This window comes from Natrix helvetica (assembly GCF_964273705.1).
Source record: "Natrix helvetica genome assembly, chromosome: 4".
Lineage (NCBI taxonomy): Eukaryota > Metazoa > Chordata > Lepidosauria > Squamata > Natricidae > Natrix > Natrix helvetica.
In genome coordinates, this window is record NC_138550.1 from 39,901,936 (window position 1) to 39,927,651 (window position 25,716).

Genomic DNA, 25,716 nt, shown 5'->3' on the forward strand with positions numbered 1-25,716 from the left:
AGTCGATGCAACAATAACTCCAATTTTATTTAATTCCTTGTTCTGTGCTATCAGTTATACACACATAGCCAGTTTTGGATAAATAATACGATTTATTCTAGTCAATACATCTTTCACCAAAATAACTCAAAGCGCACCTCATATTCAAAGCTTTCTGAATAGAAAACAGGCCTGAAAATATTTCACAAAATAGTAAAACAGAATCTAGCAACAGAATCTAGAGAGAAAAATGATAAATTCATGAAGACCCAAGATTACTTATTATTTTATATATTATTAAGGAATTAGGTAAGTCTAGTCTACTGTAAAGGACTAGGTGATAGCAGTGTTCCAATATTTGAGGGGCTCTTACAAAGACGAGGTGGTCAAACTGTTTTCCAAAGCACCAGAAGGCAAGACAAGAAACAATGGATGGAACTAACGAAAGACAGAAGCAACCTAGAACTAAGAAGAAATGTCCTAACAGTGAGAGAAATCAACCAATGGAATGGCTTTGTTTCAGAAGTTGTGGGTGCTCCATCACTGGAAGCTTTCAAAAAGAGACTGGACAGCCATTTGTCTGAAATGGCATAGGATCTCCTCCTCGAACAGGGGATTGGACTAGAAGACTTGCAAAGTATCTTCCAACTCTTTTATTCTATGTTCTACTCCAATACAAAATTCCAGGTAATTCAACACAGCAAAACAGTTTGGCACAAAAACCTAGTCATAAAAGTTATCTTTTTTTATATAGCCCTAACAACCAGTTTGCCTAATTTGTTGAGCTACATTTCTTCCTCTCAAACAGATAATTGGTTGGTTTGTTTGTTTTTTGCTCTTTCTTTTGTAATTTCTGTGTTGCTAGGCTTGGGATGTTATCTAACTTAGGTTCTATGAAGTTGATTCAGGCTCTTTCTCCTCCATTGCTTCTTCTGTGGACATTCACCTCAATTTCTATGGGTCAGATTGAGACTCAGACTCAGCAAACTCTTCAGCCTCTAAAACTGAAGAATCCCCAATGTGCCTTTCTTCTGTCCAAATAGGAACACCACCACCACCACCCCATTTTTAGTTTTAAACATCGGGTCATCAAAGCCAAACAATGAACCACTGGCCATCATACTAACAACCACCCTAGCTGCATTTTGAATCTCTGCTGTTGACTCCCTTGAAGGTGTGATGTTGCCATATACACTTACAAATGGAAGAAGCAGACATTCACAATAAAGAGAACAAATTGGATTTATTGTTAATAGCCTTTCCATTGTGCCCTCAATCAGAACCTCCATTTTTATTTAAAACTTAAGCACTATAGAATGTCTTGTTCCTTCTCAGAACATACTGCATCTCCTTTATTTACTACTCATTAACAGGAAGCAGCTGTTCTCCTTACCACCTGATTTTTTGCTATTTTTAATCAACTTTATTAAGTTTCAAAGAGAGATAAAATACAACATAACAGACAAGGGAAAATTGGGAAGGGGACCAAAAAGGAAATGTTAAAAAGTGACAAGAAAAAAAATTGACTTCCAACTTTCTCTAGTATAGATACGAATACAAAGTAACCTCTTGCTCTAAAAACTTATAAAAATATACAAATTAGACAATCAACATTAAAATTATATAACAAAATTGCCTCATTCTACATTTAAACACAAGCAAAAATATAATGTCTCATAGTAAGAATGAAAATTATACAATTTTCTATATTTCTGTAAACTTCTATATTATTGTGATTATAGTACATTTAGTCAACAAATCATAAAATCAAAACTTCATTTTTATCTTTGTCAAGCAAGAAATTGAAAAATGGTCTCCAAGAAAAAACAAACAAGATAGACTTTTGTGTCTCATCAAAGTAGTCACTTCTGACATATATGCCAGTTTCATTAATTTCACTATTAACTCTTCAGTTGTGGGAATCTGTGTATCTTTCCACCTCTGTGAATATAAAAGTCCTTGCCACTGTTGTCATACAAAGAAATAAAATCCACATTTTCTTTCAATTTGCTTATTCATAATACCTAAAAGAAAAGCTTTTGGTTTCAATTTTACATCCATTTTTAATCATTACAACATACCTGATTCCAATATTTCTTGGCAACCTTACGTGTCCACCAAGATGATAAAAGGTATCTTATCATTCATTACATTTCCAGTACTTGATATTCCATTATATGAAATTTCTCCACAGTTAAGTACTAAATATCTTTTTAAATTTTTTCTCCCATTGCTGCTGCTTCTAATTTTTGCTTCTTTGCAGTTTGAACCTAAGAATCGCTTTATGTTTCCTTTACATTAAACATCAGTTTTATGTTATGATGAACTTACAACTCACTGTTTGTTAGATATTAGCATACATCGTAGTAAGTCTCCCCTCTGGTCCACTGCTACAGCGGGAAACAGGTATCGTTCTGATTGGTCGAGGGGCGTACCCGATTCCTATAAAAGGGGAACCCTCCGACCACAGAGCAAGCTGGATCACTACTACTACTAATAAAGAGCTGTTAAGTCACTTCGTGTCCGCAGTCTGTCTCTCGTTGCCCAGATCTAACATTGGCGACGAAGGTGGGATCGAGGGGCAGATAGGACGAAGAACGCTACCTCCAGAATCTCCAGATTTGATCCAGCCCAGGAATTCGGCAGAAATTCCGGCAGCCATCTCAGATCACCGCAGCGCGGCAATTTCAAACAGAGAAGATGGCGATGCATGCTCCCCCCGCTCCTTTCGACCCAGCAAACGACGAATGGGAAGCCTTCATGATTCGTTTCGAGTGTTTCCTCGAAGCGAACGAATACACGGGGATCACCGACGCGAGGAAGAAAAACATCTTCCTCGGCTACTGTGGAAAGGAAGTTTTCAATACGGCCAGAGACCTCACCGCGCCTACTCCAATACAGGCAGTATCGTGGACGGCGTTGCAACAGGCCCTGCAAACTCATTACGCGCCAAAACCTTCCCGCCATGTCTGCCGCAAGGAATTCAACATGAGGAACCAGAAGGCGGGAGAATCCATCAATCAATACGTTGCAGCCCTACGAAAGGCAGCAACTCACTGCGAGTACAGGGATCTGGACGAGCACATTTTAGCGCAGCTCATCTGTGGGTTAAGAGACATTTCTCTACAAAAGAAGCTGTTGGCAAACCCGAATTTAACCCTACAGATAGCGCTGAACGAAGCAAGAGCGTCAGAGTCAGCAGAGAACTCATCGGTGACCATACAACGAGGGGCCAACGTAAACCAGCCAGCACCGAGGCAAACCAGAGTATACTACGAGGACACAAGCCCCGACTACGAGAATCCCGAGTTCGAGGACAGTCACATGATGCGGAGCAGTCACATGAGGCCTGGGGGGAGACCCGGATCCCGCTTGCCGCCCTGCGCAAGTTGCGGAGGGAATCACCCCAGGTCTACTTGTAGGTTCAGGAACGTTGTTTGTTCGCACTGCAACAAACTTGGGCACATCGCACGAGTGTGCCGGAGCGGAGTCCCTGCCCCATGGCAGCCGCCTATGTACCACCAACAGAAGCCCAACCCAGGGGCTTGGCGGAATCAGAAAGGGCGCCCAGAGAGAAATCCACAAGTGTATACCCAGAGAGAAAATTCCCAAAGAGCTGAGCGAGCGTATCCCCAGAGAGATTACTCACAAGGAGCTGAGCGAGCGTATCCCCAGAGAGAATATACACAAAGAGCTGAAAGAGCGTTCTATCAAGACGCTCAACGAGAGTATTTTCAGGATGTAGACGATGAGATAGAGTTGACCCAGAGAGAGGAGTTGTGAACGTATCTCACCACGATACATCAGGTCCGCCCTAAGCGACCAAAAAGGCTGAGAGTCACAGTCCTCTTGGAGGGCTCACCCTGCGAGCTAGAAGTTGACACTGGATCAACCCTGACGATTATTTCATGGGCATCCATGAAACAGGCTATCCCTAGCCTCAGAAAGAGCCAACTACGCGCTCCAGACGTCCTGCTACGAGACTACCAGGGGAACCAAGTCCCCATTGTGGGCCAAGGCACATTCCAAATCCGATTCAAGGACATCGAAGCCCAGCTGCCCGTGACCATCGCCAGCGCGCCTTTGCAGAACCTTCTGGGGCTCGATTGGTTTGAAGCCCTGGGGTTAGAAGTCACCGGAATCAACGCCGTGAGAAACAGCAGCGCTGAACAGATTTTTAAGGAGTTCGAGGATGTGTTCAGCCCCGGTCTGGGTAAGTATGTGGGTAAACCAATATCATTCAATTTAGACCCCAAGGTGGCGCCAATCCGACTTAAGCCGAGACGAGTGCCTTTTGCACTCCGCCCAAAAATAGATAAGGAAATAGATAAGTTAGTGGAGCAAGGAATCCTTGAGCCGGTAGATCACGCGCGCTGGGAAACACCCATCGTAACCCCAGTCAAGCCAGACGGATCAGTCCGCATCTGCGCGGACTATAAATGCACAATTAATGTCGCGCTACAACAGAGCGCATATCCTGTGCCTGTAGTACAGCACTTATTGCACTCGTTGGGACCAGGAAAGGTATTTGCTAAGTTAGACATGGCACAAGCTTACCAGCAACTGCCAGTTGATAGCGCCACAGCGGAGGCCCAGACTATAGTGACGCATAGAGGAGCATTCAAATGCAACCGGCTACAATTCGGTGTGAGTATTGCCCCAGGATTGTTCCAGAGCGTCATGGAACGACTTTTGCAAGGGATACCGGGAGTCGTCCCCTATTTTGACGACATCTTGGTGTCTGCTGCAAACGAGGAGCAATTAAATAAAAGAGTCAGAACTGTTTTGGCCAGAATCAGAGAAAAGGGTGTCCGCCTCAAAAAGGAAAAATGCCAAATTAACGTGCCTAGCGTAGAATTCCTGGGTTATAGAATCGATGGTCAGGGAATACACCCCACTTCAAAGAAAATTAAGGCGATCCAGGACGCCCCCACACCACGAAATCAGACCGAGTTGCAGGCCTTCCTCAGATTACTTAATTTCTACAGCGTTTTTCTGAGGCAGAAGGCGACCGTTGCTGAGCCACTACACCGTCTACTCCAGAGGAACGCACCATGGAAATGGGGACGAGCCGAAGCTGCAGCTTTTGCCGGGGTAAAGCGCCTGCTCACCACTGACTCACTGCTTGTCCAATACAGCCAGACCCTACCGCTGGTATTGACCTGCGACGCATCACCCTTCGGAGTTGGAGCAGTCCTCAGCCACAGGATGCCCGACGGAAAAGAAGCACCCATCGCCTTCTACTCCAGAACTCTTTCATCGGCCGAAAGGAATTACAGCCAAATGGACCGGGAAGCGCTGGCTGCTGTCGCTGGAGTAAAGCGTTTCCACGAATACCTCTACGGCCGCGATTTTGAACTAATTACAGATCACAAACCGTTGTTGGGACTTTTGGCGGGAAACCGCCCCACCCCGATCTCCCTTTCTCCACGCATGACCAGGTGGACTGTTTTCCTGGCTGCGTATTCATACAAATTGATTCATCGACCGGGCTCCACTCTAGGACACGCAGACGCACTCAGCCGTTGCCCATTACCTGACATTCTGCCAGACCCCACTCCAGAAGTACCGGTATTACTCATTGACTGTTTGGACTCGGGACCGGTTTCTTCATACGACGTTGCAAGATTCTCCTCGAAAGACAATGTAATAAAACAAGTTCAAACTTGGGTTTGGAGGGGGTGGCCAAAAGGAAATGTGGGCCCGGAATTCAAAATGTTTTGGTCAAAACGGGACAGTTACAAGGTTGTTTATTGTGGGGGGATCGAGTTGTTATTCCGTATGTTTTACGTAGAAATGTATTAGAGGCTTTACATGTGGGTCATCCGGGGATTGTTAGAATGAAGGCGTTAGCAAGAAGTTACGTTTGGTGGCCAAACATGGACAAAGAAATAGAAGAGTGGGTGGCCACTTGCGATCCATGCCAGGAATCGAGACCAGCACCCCCGGAAGCGCCCGCAACAGAATGGGAGAAACCTAAAGCACCCTGGTCGCGAATACACATCGATTTCGCAGGGCCATTCCAAGGTCAGACTTTCCTTATAGTTGTGGATGCATACTCTAAATGGCTAGATGTAGTCCTAATGACTTCAACCACGGCAGAGGCAGTCATTAAGGTTCTACGGCGACTTTTCGCCACTCATGGCCTGCCCGACCTCCTAGTCTCCGATAACGGGCCCCAATTCACGGCCATGCATTTCGAAACGTTTTTAGCAGGTCAGGGAATTCGGCATGCCCTCGTCGCGCCATTCCATCCGGCATCAAACGGACAGGCAGAAAGAATGGTGCGATTCGCAAAAGAGGCCCTCGCTAGGATGGGTCCAGGTGATTGGCAAACACGCATTGACCATTACCTCCTAATTCAGCATATCACCCCAAGCGCAACGACGGGTAGGAGTCCTGCTGAACTACTCATGGGCCGCCGTCTACGGTCTCACCTGGACCGTCTTCACCCAAATTACTCTGCCACAGCTCCCCCAGACTCCACAAGTAAAATTCGGTCTTTCAGCGTAGGGGATTCAGTATACGCCCACAACTATGCAGGGGGAACATTGTGGATGCCGGCAAAGGTCATTGGCATCACGGGTCCACGATCGTATTTGCTAGAACTAGAAGATGGGCGGAACTGGAAAAGGCACATCGATCAACTTCGGGGTTGCCTCGCACACTCAGACCTTCGAAACGAAGAAGAGAGTTCCCTGCCTACAGAAAGTCAACCTCGCGAGAGCCCCATCATAGAAAACTACGACACCTGCGAACCAAGCTTGGAACAAGAAAACACGCACGAAGCAGAGCAAACCCCAGACAACGCAACCGAGCAGACTCCAGAACGCCCGAGCAACGAAGGCACAAAAACCACTGAACGTGAAACAGGAAAAACACCCGATCCTGCAACCACTTCTAACCAACCCGAACTACGACGCTCCTCCCGAGCAAGACAAACACCCACATACCTAAAGGACTATGTTACCTACCGCAACGTTCCATCTAGGAGGGGAGGGGTGTTAGATATTAGCATACATCGTAGTAAGTCTCCCCTCTGGTCCACTGCTACAGCGGGAAACAGGTATCGTTCTGATTGGTCGAGGGGCGTACCCGATTCCTATAAAAGGGGAACCCTCCGACCACAGAGCAAGCTGGATCACTACTACTACTAATAAAGAGCTGTTAAGTCACTTCGTGTCCGCAGTCTGTCTCTCGTTGCCCAGATCTAACACTGTTCTTATGTTCTTTGGCCTTTCAGAGTCATCATAGTTTCCCCAATCATTGCATATAATGTATCTTGATTAAATAATTGGGGAACCTGCTGCTCTTATTCTTCTACCTGGATTGCATCCTTCTCAAGATAAAGTTGGCCTCAAAGACCAATGAGTATTGTGACCACAGGGAACTAGAATTGTAAATCTATCATAGTGTGGAAAAACTTGGGGGGGGGGGGGTGTTAAGGTTTTACATGCTATGCATTACAGTACAGCATAATGTTAATATAGTCTAATTTCATGAGTTTCTGAAGCATGAGATAAATTATTTTCTTATTCTCCTACCTTCCTGGTCTTTTCAATTACTGAAACTATTCAGTAATTACTGAAGCTATGCTGTTTCTACAGAACATATAAGCTGCACTTTTTATTTAATAACTGTTTTAGACAAATAACAGATCTATCTTCATCTTTTCAGACAGAGAAAAACTTGTGATAAGAGATTATTTAACATGGGTAAAATGTTGGAATAAAAATTCTGGTTCCTGGCCCCATTCAAAGCTACGGTTTTCTGAAATTTGAAAAAAAATGCAGCTCTGTGTCACATCTGGTTTTGGTCTTCGGATGAGCAGAAATATCAAGCTGTTTTGAAGTGGCATTTTTAATAACAATTCTTTTTGCTGAAGCCAATTTTTCTCTGCCATTTTAAGACAATTATTACATATAATTATTAGTATTATTTTATACTGCTTAAAAGAATAAGCTTTGCCTTTCACCTGTGCAATGCAAATGGCTCTGTTACAGATCTGTAATTTTTATAAAAAGAAACTAAGCTATAGAAAATGATTGGTATAAACCCAAGAATTGCCTTAAGGCATTGTGATCGTGATTGCTATGCTGATTATATGCCAAGCATTGAAAAGATTTCTTAATTGTGAGAACAGGGTGGCTGGAGGAATGTTTCTAGCATATTATTTCCACTTCTGAAAGATATTATGGGTTTGTTGCCACAGAATTATTATCAGAATGTCAACACATACCTTCATTTGGTTTCCTGAATTTATTTTACTATTATTTTCACTAAGAAAGTGTTTTCATAAATTATTACCAGTTCTGTTACTATTTTTTGTATTTATTATTACCCAGCATTGCAGGAACATTACTGTGCTAGATAAGTAGAAAAGAACTGAAATTACTCCTACTTTTTAGAATTATAACTCTGAAACCGTGACCATTCAATAGAGAAACAAATTTGATGGAGTAAAAATAAATGCAGCTGCAAGCTTAACTATTGAACAATGCATGGTAACAAACAGATGAGTTTCTAGTGAGGCAGGAAGGCTTCATTCAACACTTGTGCCCACAGTTTATGAAATAAAAAGGCAATTTTTCCATTTTTTAAGGTTATGAATGCACTCATGGAAGAAATTTGGAAAGTAACAGTATGCAGCAGGTGAATTTCCAGGCAGCAGAAAGAAACAAAAGATGGGTTGAAAATAATTTTTCTATTGCATTTTATTACCAATTTTCCACTAATAAAAACACAGTTGGTAATGCATTCTTGCATTTAAGTCTTTTAGCTCTAGTTCCAATTATGCTTCACTTTTAGTGCAGACACTATAAAATGCTATAACACTTTCCTAATGTAACAGTGTCAGTCAGATAGAGCTGGCTAAAATGAACATGCCAATCACGGTGTAAATGTAGGCAATCTTTTGATAAGTCTGAGTAGAAGAATGTCCTTTCAATGTGCTCAGAAACTCACGGGGACAAATTCAGAATTTTGCAGAACGTTAAGTTTTATAAACAAATAAAATAGTAATTAAATATATAACTGAGAAAGTCTTCCTAAAAGATCAAGGGAGGAATTATGGGATGAGGGCCACAGTTTTGCAGTGTTGCTCTGAGCTTCTGAGAAATGGAAAGGGATAAATAATTTAATAATAAGATTGACAGAAGGCAGAAGAAGAGGTTGAAAACTGAGAGGGGAGGGGATATCAGGAACACTGAAAAATGGTTAGGGATTTAAGGTGTGTTATATTAGCACCTGCCATGAGCATCAAGACTAAACCAACAACAGGCTTGTCAGTAATACTGAATAAAATACACATTTGGAAGGTTAGTGGGAAGATTAGTTATAGACTGAAGATATTTTAGAAATTAGCTAAAGCACAAGCATACAGTCTCTTCCTTTAGTCCAGGGCTGTCAAACTTATTTTGTCATGGTGGTGTCATGTGACATATTGGGACTTTTTTCCCTTTCGCTAAACTAGACATGGGTGTGGCCGGCCTGTGACACATCCAACCCTCGATTTGACAGCCCTGCTTTAGTCATTTTAGAACTAACGGAGTAAAAAAAATGTAGATGTCTCTATATATCCAACAAACTTCTTTTTGTAGCACATATGAATAGAAATCCTTTTTCGGATTTTCCTAGCATGATTAAGCTAGCATGAGACTTGCATGCATGTCATGTACTTTTCCTATTTATGTCGTCACATAAATATTTGAAATATGCCCATATATGGCTACTGGGTTCAAAAAGTTATGGACATACAAACAGTGATATTGGAAATTTCATATATGAATTTTTTTTCAGATATGAATAACAATAAATAAAGTATTATCCAAAGGAATAATAACCTTTAGGTTAGATTGTAAAGAAGGCTTGGCTGTGCCTATTGCACATCAATCCATCAACCCTGTGCAGCTTTGATTGGAATCAGAAATAGATTCACTGTCTAAATCTCAGGTGATCTGCATCGGTTCACTTGTTCATATGAGTAGAGCAATCCATTACACACTAGCAGACACAAGGAAATTACAACTGGCTCTTGCACTGCTTCTGTTATGATGACCTGTTGAATCAGTTGGGGCCAAGGAGCTTTGGAATACCTGAATGAAATAATGGCAGAAGATTGCTCTCTTATTGATAATCCAAAATAGCATGGAAACAGATGCCAGCAGGTTTCCAATTTTCTCCTAAATACAGATTGAATCAGTTCAAAACAGTAGCACATTCAGTTCTTCTCTAAAGAGGAGGCTTCTATTATTTCCATTTCTTTCTCCGCTTCTATCTTCACTATTTGTACATGTTGTTTGTGTGTATACATGAATACATATGCATATATAGAAAATACACCATTCACTTACATAAACATACTGCTTGCAGTTGATTCAGTCTTGTGGTTTCAGCACTGGCAAGACCTTTTTTCAAAACCCTGACAGTCTATGCAAGTTACCATATATAAGACTGGAGTAGACAAACCATTAGTCTAACCATTAAACATAAGCCTGTTCATATTGTAATTTTGTACACTAATTCCTTTAAATATAAACTTAAACCAGAAGGTTGCAATCTAGAATCCATCTATTTTATGATACTACCATAAAATTGTCCTTTTATAACCTACTTCAGGAAACAAATTCTGGAGCCAGATGATCAATGTATGAAAATACATGTACAGATACTATTGTGCAATTAGCTAGACAGATGATAGCTAGTTATCTGGACAGACAAACATCCAACATTTCATTCTAAGGAAAAATTGAATTAAAACTGGCAAGAGATCTACGCATATTTTAACAAGAAATGAATGAAGATATCCAGAATCTGTGCAGAATAATTAGTAAAAGTTTTATAAAGACACTGAATATTAAAAATGCCAAGGGCTTTAATTAGAGAAATTAATTTGGCACTCTAAAGTGTTTTTGTATTTTTTCTTTTTGATAATTGGTGACAATTTGTTAAAACAAGATGTAAATATAGCTATGTCACAAATGCTTTTGTTCTTGTGATGAAATGAAAGTATTTCACTGTTCTCTGTACAGTTTTATGTAATCGTGGCACTATTTAGACAAAAGATTAAAACATAAACCTGCTTTGTCTGCTTTAGACATTCTGATTTCACATTGTATGAATATTAAGTAGATCTTAAAATTAAAATGAGAGGGATGCAAATGAATAAAAGTAGTAGATTACACAATTATTAAATCATTGTAGCCTTTCTAGATTTCCACATGTGACACAGAGGTGGGTTGCTCCCGGTTTGGCCCAGTTCGGCCGAACCAGTAGTGGCGGCAGCAGGAGGTTCCACCCACCCGCCCTTATGCTTCTGCACATGCTTAGAAGGGTTGCGCATACACGCGCGCATGCAAGCACAAGCGAACTGGTAGTAAACGGGTTAGCAACCACCACTGATGTGATACCGGCCATCCATGCCCTATTTACATCATGTTTATATTGCAGCTCCATGAAAGACTATCATGGAAGAACATCCAGAAATTTTATAGAATATAATTCAGGACTAGGTCTCTTAACTAATTTACTGAGTAAAAATGATATGAATACTGAAAAACTGACACTAGTTAACATTTATTTTCTGAGTTCATCTAAAGGTGAAACTTCTAAAGTTTAGGATTAACTCTGATTAGGGTTTCCTCCAGAGGTGGGATTGAAAAATTTTAGCAACCAGTTCTCTGTCCAGTTGCTGGGTAGGCATGGCCATGGGGAAATGGCCTAGTCAGCTTTCTGCACCATAGCGGCAGGGGGCATTTTCACCCTCCCAAGGCTCTGGAGGCTTTTCTCAAGCCTCTGGGACGGTGAAAACAGTCTTCCCCAGGCTCCGGAGGCCCTCCAGAGACCAGAAACAGTCCCGTTTCCAGACTTCGGATACTTCTGGTAGGCCCATTTTTCGCACTCCCAGAGCTTCAGTGTGGGCACTTACTGGCATGATGAACCGGCCAGGGTGGTGAGGGTGAACAGAGTCAGCCGGTCCTTGTAACTACCAGTTTGGCAAACCATATTAAAATTAACATCCGGTCCGAACCAGCTGAATCATACCCCTGGTTTATCCTAAGAAAATGCTTGTCTTGTGAGCAAGTAAAACTTCAATGAAGGCCTTTTGAAGGGTCCCATTGATGAGAAAAGATCATTAATTGATGGAGAATAAAGTCCTTCTAGAATCAAAATGGGCTCATTCTTTGCAGATTTTTTAAGGAAAAAACTGTCAAGTGACAGCTTTTTAATTTTATATTGTGTATGGTTTTATAATTTCAACATACTTCATACAGGTAGATTGTATGTTTTATTGCTTTATTTTTTCTCGTTTTGATAGCCCTTGGCAAAGAACATGGCATAAAAATATTAATCATAGCTACATAAAGTAATTTAAAAATATCAAGAAGATAAGTGCAATTCATAGCTCTTTAAAACTCTGTTGACTGTAAGTCTTATGTCTGTATTTCTGGCTATTCTAATCTGTCAAGACTATCTTCAGCTTCAGTAAATTCCCAGAAATATTACATCCAGTTTAAAGCTTTGAATGATTTATGACATAAGAGATATTCAGAAGTGCAAGATTGCAAAGTTGTATTTGATTTTCTTTTCTTTTGCTATGCAGTGGTTGTTTACAATGACCCCATTTAAGATTCATTACCTGGGTTATTGACTAAGGTATGCATTTCAATCATGTTTATGCTTGCAATCACTGAATGTAATGACTCTCAAGGTCCACATATACTATTGGGTACTCCATCCCTTAATTTCTTCCTCTTGGATCAACCCCTCCTTCTTCTTTCTCAATCTCTTTTTTCTCTCCCCTCCTTACTAAGCAATTACATTGGCCTCTCTCTTTAAATTAACTTTGAAAAAATACAGACAGACTACTTTATCTTTTAGATAGAATTTGGAGGGAAGGGTATGCGAGGAATAGAATTGCTGGAGATTTAAAGACATTTGTTGTACTGAATTAGGCATCTCCTGGCCATTGGATCCTCAATTCACATATGTTGGTCCAGCCCTAGCAGTGTGTGTATCTGAATAACAATCATCAAGGATAGTTGAACAATAGCTAGATAAATCTGCAGAAACACAAGTCATAATTATTGCCATGTCCCCTGACATACTATCCCTAGCTGCAGAAAAAGTTCTGTTATTATGCATGGGAACTATACTACTGAAAGTATATAGCTTTGTTTAATTGTGTTCTTAAAGCTACTGGAGAGGCATAAAACTCTTTAAATGGATCTGTCGAGCTCCTGAATTTGTATCCTGTTATTAGATAAACCATGACACTTTGGGTGAACATTTCAAAGATATTTCTTTACCTAAACAGAAAAACACAATAACTACAGGCAAGCAAAAAAGCATTGGGAGCAAGAGATGATCACATGACAACACTGAAGCAGCCACATATTTTCCAAATTTCAATCCCTGTAATTTAGCTCTTTTGAAATATATTCAAAAATTGTTGTAGTATGATGCACAGTTTCCCCCAATTTAAGGTTACAAATAACCAAACAGAAATGACATTTTAGTGGTATATTGATTTACCATATTTATAACATTTCTGCTAAGCAGAAGATTCTGAAATTTATAACTTATTCTAAGAGCATGTTGCAATGAAATAATTATTTTTTTAAAAAAAACAGAACAGGTAGTTAAAATGGCAGTTAAAGCTATTCCCTAGCAGCAACTTTAAAAAGTTTACAGAACTTAAAATGAAAGTGATAGTTTATCAACAAAAAGACTAATGGAAAGGATTTACAGTGCTTTTTTCAGATACCAGCCAACCTATGAAGACAAAGGGATATAGATAAATAATTAAATTTATTAAGCATAAAGAAAGGACAGACTCCTGTAAAAAGAAATGCTTTTTAAAGATAATCTTAAGACCTCCAAGCTTTAAGACTCAAGGGGCCATCATTCTAAGAAACTACTTCAGAAATGTATTATTATGTAGATTTCTTATCTCTAATTCATTAGGTAGACAACTATGTAGGACAAAAAAAAACCCAAAACTATCTCAGACTAGTCAAACTAGGTTCCTCTTGAGAAAAATCTGGTTAGTATTAATAACGTCACTTTTATAAATGAACAGATGTTAACATTATATACAGTGTAGCCTGGCTAACATAGCAGATGCTGTGCTTCTCAGATCAAAAGAAGAGATACTGATGATTACCAGCTTCTTGCCCATTTTCAATTTGCATATAAAATTATCCAGAAGTTTGGAGTTCCAAAAGAAGTTTACTTCATGAATGTGAGCATGAATTTTGTTTATAAAAATATTGTATCACTTATATTTCTAAATAATTGATCTTCATCCCCTAATCTACATAAATAATGCCAAAAAAGGAAATAAAAACTATTACAAATTCAACAATAGCCTAACCAGTTTGAATTTTAACCCTAAATTTGTTTTCTTTTGCACCAAACAATTGCTATGTATTTAGACTTATTAAAAGAGTTTCACGTGTTCACCTTATTTCTGTCCATGTTAGACATGGAATATTAATATTGTAATTAAGATAATGTAAAGCATCGGACAGAAGAATAAGAAGAGACTTGCACCTGATCTTTTCTCCCTTTCCTAGGGCCACTATATCTGAGCTACAAAAAATTGTATGACTAATAGATAATTTTCTATAGGTGGTCCTTTTTGTTTGTTTGTTTCTTGCACCAGATGAACATCTGAAACCCAGATATAACCTTCATAAGATTTCAAAAGTGTTTGCAGATTTCTGCCCGAAGAAAAAAGTATTGTCACTCCTGAATCTATCTTGTAGAAACACTTCTACTAACACTGAAAAGTTTGTAATTTATCATCTTTCAATCTCCTTTTGCAGACTGATAACTTGGCCAAAAGAGCTGGTAGTTTTTCAGCAATAACCATAATGTGACCCCAGGGACTTAAAACAATTTATCTCATTCATATGGTGAAAAATATGTGTCAAGAAAACAAGTCATAAATGAACTCCTTTTGTTATGTAAGAATGGGCTTTCCTTTTCTCTCAAAAAAAGTGAAGCTTCTCTTTTTAAAAGTGAAACTTCTACCCAAAATTTCAGTCAAATACTTCAAGATTTGTCCTCTGGGAAGCCAATAAACTTCCATATAGTAAGAATAAGTTCATATACCATATTTGCGGGGGGGGGGCGGACCTCTTGAAGAGACATTAAGAGCAGGGGCTCTAATGAAGTTGATTATTTTCACAATAGACAAATGTTCTTAGAATCATAGGGCTGGAATGGACCTTGGAGGTTTTTTAGTCCAACCTCCTGCTCAAGGCAGGATACCTTACACCATCTTGGTCAAATGGTTGTCCAGTCTATTTTTGAAAACCTCCAACGATGGAGCACCCACAACCACAGGAGGCAAGCTATTCTACTGATTAATTGCTCTTACTGTCAGAAAAAGTATCCTTACTTCTAGGATGATTTTTTTTTTGACAAGCTTCTACCTATCACTTCTTGTTCTACGAACTGGTGTCTCTTCTTTGTGACAACCTGTCAAGTACTGGAAAACAGTTATAACATTTCCTCTGGTTCTTCTTTTCAATAGGCTAGTCATACCTAGGTCCCTCAACCATTTGTCATACAATTTAGACATTTTATCATCTTTGTTGCTCTTCTCAACCTTTCTCTTTTTTTCTTTTTCTTTTTTTTTCTTTTTCTTTTTTCTTTTTTTTCTTTTTTTTTTTTTTTGTATCATGGTGAGCAGAACTGCATACAATATTCTAACCTGCATTTCTAACTTTCAAAGCAATTATAAGTCTGGGAGTTTTTGTTGATTTGTAAATTCTCCAAGAGAGGATAAGGCAAAAAAGAGAATAATTTATAAGTTTCCCTTTCTCTTTCTTTCTTTCTTTCTTTCTTTCTTTCTTTCTTTCTTTCTTTCTTTCTTTCTTCTTTCCACATGCCTTCAAGTCAGTCTTGGCAACTGCCTCCTAGGCAACTCTATGCAGTTGTCTTGGCAAGATTTGCCATTGCTTTCTTCCTAGGGCTGGGAAGGAATGACAACTTATGATCATACAAACGGCATAACTAAAATTCACAGTTTTCCAGTTTCTAGTCCAGTGCTTTAATCACTATACCAAACGGACTTTTATTTCTTCTTCTGATTTCCCAAAACTAAAATAGCTTTCTATTTTCTAAAAGAAAATAGTTTTCTTGGCTTTGAATACCATGTCAAAGCTCAGGCTCTGATTAACAGGTCACAAGCAACTAGCAAAAGACAATGGTAAATCTTCGGATGTACACACACACTGATTCAAAGATACAATCTCATTAACTCTTTCTTTTCCTTACTATATTGGGCAAACATAGACACAAAGCATTATAAATTGTAGTCTTTTCCTAAATTGGATAGATGACACCCAAAAAGCTTAAATAAGGAGGCAGTATCATATACTTAAATAATAGTATTAAAGATTCTGTAGTTGTTAGCAAACTGTTTTATATAGGCAACATTATAACAAAATAGTTATAAGAATTATTGCTTTTTTAGAGATTAAGAACTTGAAAGCTTCCTTCAAGGGTGAGTGGCTTTTTATCCAACCCCATGTCACTTGTTAATCTTATGTTTGTGAACTTCTTCCTTCTGTTCCAAGCTTTAATTTGGTAATTATTTGTATAATGTCTTTTACATTCTCTCCTAAACAAAGTCCTACGGTTTGCTGCACAGTGTTCCATTTTTCTTTGGCTTATTTCTACACTTATCCTTAGGGCAATATGTTCAGTTTCCAACTCATAAGGCCTGTAAGTATATCTCAAAATTTTCATTTACATATATGATCCAACTGAACAATGGAGTTTATTGCTCACAACAATACATAGTCTGCTTTTGTAGTAGTTGTGGAATAAATAAATGGCCAGACTTTGAGTTCTAAATTGACTCAATTTGTACATGTGAACCCAAACCCAAATATCACATTTTGGGTTGGAGTCAGTGGTGGGTTGCAGGAGGTACACCCCGGTACGGGCATACCAGAGCCTGCCCAGAGCACCCGGTTCCATTCCGGTACGGTGCTCCAGAGGGCCCATCCACCCGCCCTCCCTCCTTACCTGTCTTTAAAGTCTTTGGTGCTTCCGCGCATGTGTACAGCGCATACAGCGCCTGCGTGACGCTACGCTGAGCAGCTGGAGCATTGCGGAGGCTCACTGAGGTGTCGCTGGACAGTACGATGCATGCACACACTGCGTCCGTCCATGTGGACAACACCAGGCCCATTCCAACTGTACCAGTTGGAACGGGATCCGGAACTCACCACTGGTTGGAGTGATGCCTGATTCATTGTGAATTGAATCATTGTGGCAGCCTCATTATCTTTCTAGTTGAAAAATCAAGAAAAACCTAGGAAACAGCAGATGAAAACATGGTTTCTAGTGCTATAGCTATTCTAGTATAATTACTATGTTATACAAAAAACTGGAATTAACATTTCCCAAACTCATTTAAGAAATTATGTTCAGCTGCAACATGGTTGAAGATGAGAAAAACTGCTTTGCCTTAGATAATCAGCTTATGGAGAAAGTGATCTTTTTGGAAGACCTGATATATAAGTTTTGTATTAGTAAAAAGGCATATTTATTTGATGATAGAGCACCTGTAAACAACAAAATTTAATAAATATAATGTTATTTATAGCAATATTATCAGAAAGAGAAGCACAGAAGGGCTGAAGTTGTTTTACTAGTTTCATCAAACACTACAAATATTATTTTAACTGTGCAAAAACAAATACATCCTTCTATTATTCATGAATAGATATTACTTAGTTTCATGTTTGTACTTAGCATATGTATGTATAAAAATAGTATCAGGGGTTTTTTTGCATTAAAAATATACTTTAGAAAAAGTAATTGAGTAATGAAATTTTCCATTCCTGTTCATCTTATGGGTTTACAAAAGAAACCATCCTCTATGAAATACTAAAAATAAAAGTTTAGCCATTATGCGTATAATAGGCGATTATCCTACACTACAGTGCTTGGATGTGCCATATATAGATGTATCTTTATGGAATTCTCTAAATGAATGTTTGTAATTTTCATTTCTGTTATTTTACGCTACAAGAATATCATTTAGTGTTCAATAAAACAGATAACAATTTAGAGAAATGCAATAAAAAGAAAGAAAAAGTAAATTGCTTATTAGGATTTTGAATTAGTTTAAGCTGATGAGGCCTTACCAGGCGGTAATTTCTTTGGACCCATCATGAGGCTCAGAGATAGTTATTGTTCTGTACAAAGAGATGGCATCTGTGGGAGAGCACAGCCAGTAGGGATCACCAAACAAACAAGTCCAAAGGAGAATAAGTCTTCTAGTACAGAACTAGAGCAAATAGGTGGGTCAGAATATTCCAAATCCAGGGGAATAACATACTTGAAGAGGCTCCTGGAGATTTCTGGGGTGGAAATTAGTTGAAAGCCATAAAGTTTTCCAAGGGAGGAGTCTCATTCATGAAGACAAAGAAAAAGGAGGAAGTTGGCCATATTGGCTCAGCCAGTACAGGTGGTCAGGAAACAACAAAGTCAAAGTTCCCATAGATAGTTTAGAGAAGAATCAGTTCAGCCATCCTTTTTTTCGCAATTGTAGTCAAGAAAAAAAAAATTCCCCCATTATTTAAGGGAAGTGAAAGAAGATTTCAAACTTTCTCTCTCCCCCATAAAAGGGAGAGATTTTTCAAGTGCCGCTTTTCCAAGGGGGGGTGGAATTTCTCCCCCCTCCAATCTAAACTCCTCCAGAAGTTGAAACAAAGTCCCAAAAGGAAAACTGCAGAACAGTCAAAAGATTAAGGATAGTAAAAGACCTGGGGAGACCCCTCGCCTCACCGCTCTTCAGCTGTTTCGTTCCAATTAATTGTTTCCTTCCAGGCTGCGTTTGGCGAAGCGCGCGGTGGCATTCCGCATGCTCACTATGCTCCCCGGCTCCTGGGGCAAAGCTGGAGACCCCCCGTGGCCGCCGCCATTCCAGGGGGTCCCAGCAAGCCGCCCCTATGCCAGGGCGCCACTCCAAGGCACCCTGTGCTCCCCCTAGACTTCAGGGGAGCCCACCGGAGCAGCGAAAAGGCAGGTGCGCGCGTCCGTCACCTTCAGCTGCCGGAAGTCGTCTCCCAGTTTTAGCTATTTTCTGTTATATCTATCATAGATATTTAAACTGTGCAAATGTTCTTGTGAGACCATATGACTAGCCTCTTTTTTTGTTCTGCTGCACTGGAAGAATTATGAACATTAATGGAATAAATTCAAAAACATTTTTAAAAATGAATTGAAAGAGAAAAATCACAGAACATTCATTTACTTAACAGAATTGTGATCAGCAAATATATTACATTACAAACTTTAATAGACCAGAGGGCATTTAGACAGCTATCTGGATTTGGATTCAAAACTTATTCTTTTTATAAATACATTAATATTTAAGATAACAAAAATGTTATTGCTATTACTGTTAAACAAATTATCTAATGTAATATACCATTGGCATATTTTACAACCAATTACATGAAAGATAGTGTATTATATTGTGTTAATAACTTTTGCGATCTTCATTTAGCAAACATGATTTATAAGCAGAAATGGTTTAGACTTGAATTTAACCAACGTGCGTAGAAGACAAATGTGTTATGAAAATAATAACTACAAAGTACAGATGGGCCACAATACATTTTAGATGAATACATAGTATTTGAGAACAAACTTTATTTCAGAAGAATTTATTCTGCATCATACTTTGAATATAAACTTTCAAAGAAAACCATAATGATGGCACTTTAATTCATGATCAAAGTGAAGACAATAATTTGCCATCTACTCAGTCTGAATATGGTTAATAATATTAAGTGCCTTAAAAAACTAAAATGCATTTAGTTTTCAATTATCATACATTATATAAGCAATATGTTAATACATGAATTATCGTATAACAGAATATTTATGTTTCTGTCAGCAGTTATGAATTTCATTTATTTTAATATGTTTGTAGGATTATTCAGTTGGGAGTATTTTTTGTTAACTTTAAATACTGAGAATTTTTCAATATATATTTTCAGGGTGGAAAAATACCAATAAGATGGACTGCTCCTGAAGCCATAGCCTACAGGAAATTTTCTTCTGCAAGCGATGCATGGAGTTATGGAATTGTCATGTGGGAAGTAATGTCATATGGAGAAAGACCGTATTGGGAGATGTCTAATCAGGATGTAAGTTTTAACCAGTTATTACAGATTATTGTTTTCAGAATGCATTTATTCCATTGCATAGTGAAAAGAAAAGAAAAGAAACTACAATCATCAGGAGCACATCTAGTAATAAATCCTACTGAATAAGACTTGATGTTATGACCCAGGTGGGCAAGGCTAGGCAGACCTCCTGAGTCTTTTATTTCTCATGGAAAGGGTTAAACAATTAACCCTCCACTGACAGGTCAGGCTCCACCCTCAGTTCCTCAAACAAAAGCCCATAAATTACCCAACCAGTCCACAAAGCAAAAGGCCAGACAGAAAGGGCAGAGCTCAGAGCAAGACAAAGATCCAAGACAAGGGGCAGTTTTTCCAAAGGGGCGCAGTGAAACAACAGACAAACACAGTTCATAAACAAGGGCACAGTTCAAACCAAAAAGCCAAGAGCACTTCTTAAAACAACACGGGGTCCAAGGCAAGGCAGGTCTGAAAGGAGAATCTTCAGGGCTAGGGCAAGCCAAGAACAGTCCTCAAAACAAGGCAAAAATAATCTTCAAAACAAAATAGTCTGAGTCACAGCCAAGAGAGTGCAATCCGAAAACAAACACTTGTTCCTGGCAAAAACCCCTCCTCCGAGTAGTTGGATCATCCTGCGCTCTCTCCACTCTTCACACTCTGGGATTGAACGGGGGAGGTATTTGCTCATCTCCAGAGCTCCGCCATTCCTCTACTCCACTGTCTGCCCTTTCCATCTCCTCCCCCCATTCCTTGACCAGCTTGAGTCTTCTCTTCCTCCCTGCCTACTCTTCCGAGGCCCAATGGACCTGGGACTGCCTCATCCTCATTCTCAGGTCATTCCTCCTGAGCCATAGGGACTGTACCATGCGTCTGCGCCGGCCCCAGCTCGATCTCCTCCTTCTCCTTCTCCTTCTCAGACTTGAGCTCCACTGGGGCCATGATACTTGGCTTCAGAATAAACACACATCGGAATCATTGTTATTACAATATACTGTTAGAAAGTGGAAAATAAAAATTGATTCCCCATTGATCACTATTAACTGCAACTAAAATTGCCATGGAACAAGTCCCATTGAAATTATATTTCTATAAGCAAATTAATTAGTATTCTTAGAGTGGACATCAAAGATTAATACCTGGGGAGAAAAATAATTGAAGCCAAGCAAAAATTTCATGATAGACGTGAAACTCTTGTTCATTGCCCATTTCTAATGCAATCTCTTTTAGTATGATTATTTAGCATGTGGGGATTGTAAAACACAATACCATGAGACTGCATCATTTAACAACTGCAGTTCCAGCACTTCCACTTCCCACTGATAGGCGAGAACCCCATGCAACTAAAACTTTCAATTTCCTATTGGCTCCCCAATTGAGTTTGCTTATGGGAACATTACTTGACTATGGGGATGCTGTGAGGACCAGAACTACAAGGACCTGTCATAAGTACCTGTAGTTCAGCACCATTACAACTTTAAAAGTGACTGAATGAATGGTGCTAACCCAAGGACTACCCATAGCATATAATATGCACCAGCAGAGTTTCCTTTTTGTGCCTAGCCATAAGCAAATGGTTCTCGAACATTGTAGCAGTCCTAAATGATAAATGAATTTGTTTCTCACACACCATAAACAAAATTGAGGGCAAGAAAGAAATATACCACTTATTTTTAATAACTAAATGTTACTCTATATTTCACGTTTCTCCAATATTCTGGCATGACAAGTATCAACTGCAGATGAGGAGCAAATCTCAGAATTTCAGAATTTTGACAGCTCTCTCACTTTGTCTGAGCAAGCTCGATCAAGTTTTAAAATATTATTAAGCCATAGATGACCTAAAGTTTGAGAACCCTTGCCAAAAACTCTGGTGTAGTTTGTTTTGGTTTAACAAAAGTAAGGCAGGAAAGCTGGCCGGATGACTTTATAGCATTACAGTTAAGGGGAAACTAGAAGTAGGACCATGATGTATGCCATCTTGAATTGCACAAAATAAAGGTGGGCCATAAATGTATTATACTTAATTAGTATGAATCTAGCAGGTTGTTGTTTATTCCGTGAAGCATAATTTAGTATGATATGTGATACAAGAATCTATCATACAACATTTAATAAATTGTACTTTATAGAACTCAGAAGTTCTATAGAACTTGTGGCTTTACATACTTGACTAGCTTTCATTTGAAAAAAACAAATTCAAATATCAAAACAAACAAAAACAATATCACTTCACCTAGTGGGATCTAGAAAAAGAGCCTTTACTGCTATGGCTTCCACCCTCTGAAGCCTCTTGCTCCTCAAAGTCAGATCTACTCACATGGGGCCTGCTTTTGAAAGGCCTTGAAGATATTGTTGTACTAACTCAGGGATGTAAAACTCAAGGCCCATGGGCTGAATCCAACCCACTGGGTGCTTCAATCTGGCCTGTGAGGCCTTCCTGGAAACAGTGAAGGACTGTTTCCTTCTGCCAGTGAAAACGGAGCCTGTGCAGGAGGCCATCCAGGCCAAAATTAGGGCTGGGGGTGCGAGCATCCCCCTTGAGTTCCACTTTTGTTGGCAGAGGACTAGCAAAACTAAAAGCAAAGCAAAACAAAAGGAGAAATGCTTCCCTTTTGGATTTGAGCATCTAAAAAGGAAAGGAGAAAGGGAAAGAAGAAAGAAAAAGAAGGGAAGATGGGAAGAGACCAAGGAAGGAAAAAGAAGGAAAGAGGGGAAGGAAGAAGAAAGGAGAATGAAGAGGAAAGGAAAAAGAAGGGAAGGGCCTTAACACTTGGCCACCGGCAGTCCTGCTGCCCTTTTACTATCCCCTTGTTCCTTCCTCCTGACCTCTCCTGGTGGTCTCCCATCCTATTGCTGAGGATGCTTTGGTTACAAAGCTGGGTCTCCTTGCATGAGGAGAGAGTGGGCCTCCCTTTCACCCACACACTTTGTCCTCCCACACACAAAAAGAGCAACCTAGCCAAGGACAGCGAGCACAGCAGCAGCAGCCATGAGGCGGAGATAAGCAAAGCTGGGCACTCCCTCTAGGAAGCGGGGCTGGGCTGGGCTGGGGGGTCCCAGTGCCCTGGGAGCTCGAGGGCTGGGCTGAGCGCTTGTCTTCCACTGCCTAGGGCTCTGGACAGTCTGTGCCACCTTCCAGGATTCCTCTGTGTGGCCTGAGAGGGACAGCAAGGCTGCTCTGGAGGACAATGGTTTGGCACTCTCCCTGGTCCCCCCAGCCCTGCCTGGACCACCATAGGTGCCCCCAACATGAGTGATATTGAGCTGACCACCCCCACCCTAGCCACACCCACTCAGCCCCCAAGGTCAATCCTGATGTGGCCGTCTGTGAAATTAAGTTTGACACCCCTGTGCTAGTCTATGGCCCCAATGCGGGTGTGGCACTTTGGAGGTGAATAATGGGATAGAAATCCTCCCTGGATGCTCTTTGCTCCCTCCTTCTCTATCCTGCTTGGTTTTATTTGAAGTGAATTTTAAATTAAGATCTTTATTTATTGTTTTAATGTTTTATAGTGCATTTCATTCAATGTCCCTATGCTACCTTTGGTGAGATGGGCAGAATACAATGTTGATAAATAATTGAATTAATAAATATCCTCTCTCACTTTCTACATAGGTCATTTTGTCCATTGAAGAAGGATATAGGCTTCCAGCTCCCATGGGCTGCCCGGCTGCCCTCCATCAGCTAATGCTTCATTGCTGGCAAAAGGAAAGAAGCCATCGGCCAAAGTTCACAGACATTGTCAGCTTCTTAGACAAATTGATACGAAACCCCAGCTCTCTCCATACTTTAGTGGAGGATGTACTAATGTAAGAACCATTTCAGTATGCTTTTTGTATGTGCATGCATGACTGTCACCCTTCAAATTGCCATGTTAATTACTTAATATATAATGATCATTTCTTATTGTTTTCTCTATCATGTCAGTATCATGTATCATATCTCTAGTGGTCTGTAGTTCCTGTAACTTCTCACATTCATTCAAAGTCTACGGAAAACTTCATAAGGAAATTCCTTGTACTGCATCTGTTTGGGGGTAAATTAATAAAGTCACAAAAGCGTGAATGCACATTTATATATACATTACTATTGGTTCAAAGATCCCTTACTAACTATCCTACAGAGTTATATCTGCATGATATAGTATAATCCTCCACTATTTTCAGTCAAGGCCAAACATGTAGCAGCCAAATGTTGAAGTCTTAATACAATACAATACAATACAATAGTAGAGTTGGAAGGGACCTTGGAGGTCTTCTAATCCAACCCCCTGCCTAGGCAGGAAACCCTATACCATTTCAGACAGATGGCTATCCAACATCTTCTTAAAGACTTCCAGTGTTGGGGCATTCACAACTTCTGGAAGCAAGCTGTTCCACTGATTAATTGTTCTAACTGTCAGGAAATTTCTCCTCAGTTCTAAGTTGCTTCTCTCCTTGATTAGTTTCCACCCATTGCTTCTTGTTCTACCTTCAGGTGCCTTGGAGAATAGTTTGACTCCCTCTTCTTTGTGGCAACCCCTGAGATATTGGAACACTGCCATCATGTCTCCCCTAATCCTTCTTTCTCTTAAGCTAAACATACCCAGTTCCTGCAACCGTTCTTCATACGTTTTAGTCTCCAGTCCCCTAATCATCTTTGTTGCTCTTCTCTGCACTCTTTCTAGAGTCTCCACATCTTTTTTACATCGTGGCGACCAGAACTGAATGCAGTATTCCAAGTGTGGCCTTACCAAGGCATTATAAAGTCGTATTAACACTTCACATGATCTTGATTCTATCCCTCTATTTATGCAGCCTAGAACTGTGTTGGCTTTTTTGGCAGCTGCTGCACACTGCTGGCTCATATTTAAATGGTTGTCCACTAGGACTCCAAGATCCCTTTCACAATTACTACTATTGAGCAAGGTATCATCTATACTGTGCATTCCGTTTTTGTTGCCTAAATGTAGAACCTTACTCTTTTCACCATTGAATTTCATTTTATTAGATAGTGCCCAATGTTCAAGTTATCTTATCTTCTTCAGTTTCAGGAAGAACCTCTTTCAAGCGCAGCATAACGTGTGACCATCAAAACCCCTAACTGGGCACCTAATCCAAAATCCCCTTATCCAAATAGGTTGGCTCTTGTGATTCAGAGAAGATTGGAACTAGACTGTGAAACCCTGAAATAAACACAACACTAATAATTATTTTAATGAATGATAATATGGAATATTTATACCCTAGGGCTAGAGATATTCTCTAATTACAAGAAATATTCTTACAGGAAAAGATCTCAAAGGGGCTTTTTCAAAAGGTAACTAGACTGTGTTTCTGTTTTCCTTAAAGAAGAAGAAAATATTTCACTTCTCATCCAAGAAGCTTCATCAGATCCGATGTGGAGGGGAGAGGGATGGAAGGATAGGCACTGATAGTTGTGACTGGGTGGTGGCGAATGGAAGGATAGGTTCTGACAGGAATTTTATTTTGTTTTCTTCTTTTTCCTCAAAGGGAAAAAAAGTCCAGTTGCCTTGAAAAACCTCATTTGAGACAACTACAGTATGAGCTGGATGGC

General features: G+C 39.8%; 1 protein-coding gene across 5 annotated transcripts in view; it reads left to right on the forward strand.

Moving 5' to 3' along the window:
- The window catches only part of EPHA6 (EPH receptor A6), a 173,260-nt gene that overhangs the window by 145,641 nt on the left and 1,903 nt on the right, over nt 1–25,716 (forward strand). For all 5 annotated transcript variants that reach the window (XM_081951465.1, XM_081951463.1, XM_081951462.1 and 2 more), the window contains exons 11-12: nt 20,013–20,162; nt 23,776–23,969. In XM_081951465.1, the coding sequence (XP_081807591.1) occupies nt 20,013–20,162; nt 23,776–23,969 (344 nt within the window). The remainder of the gene's footprint in view (nt 1–20,012; nt 20,163–23,775; nt 23,970–25,716) is intronic.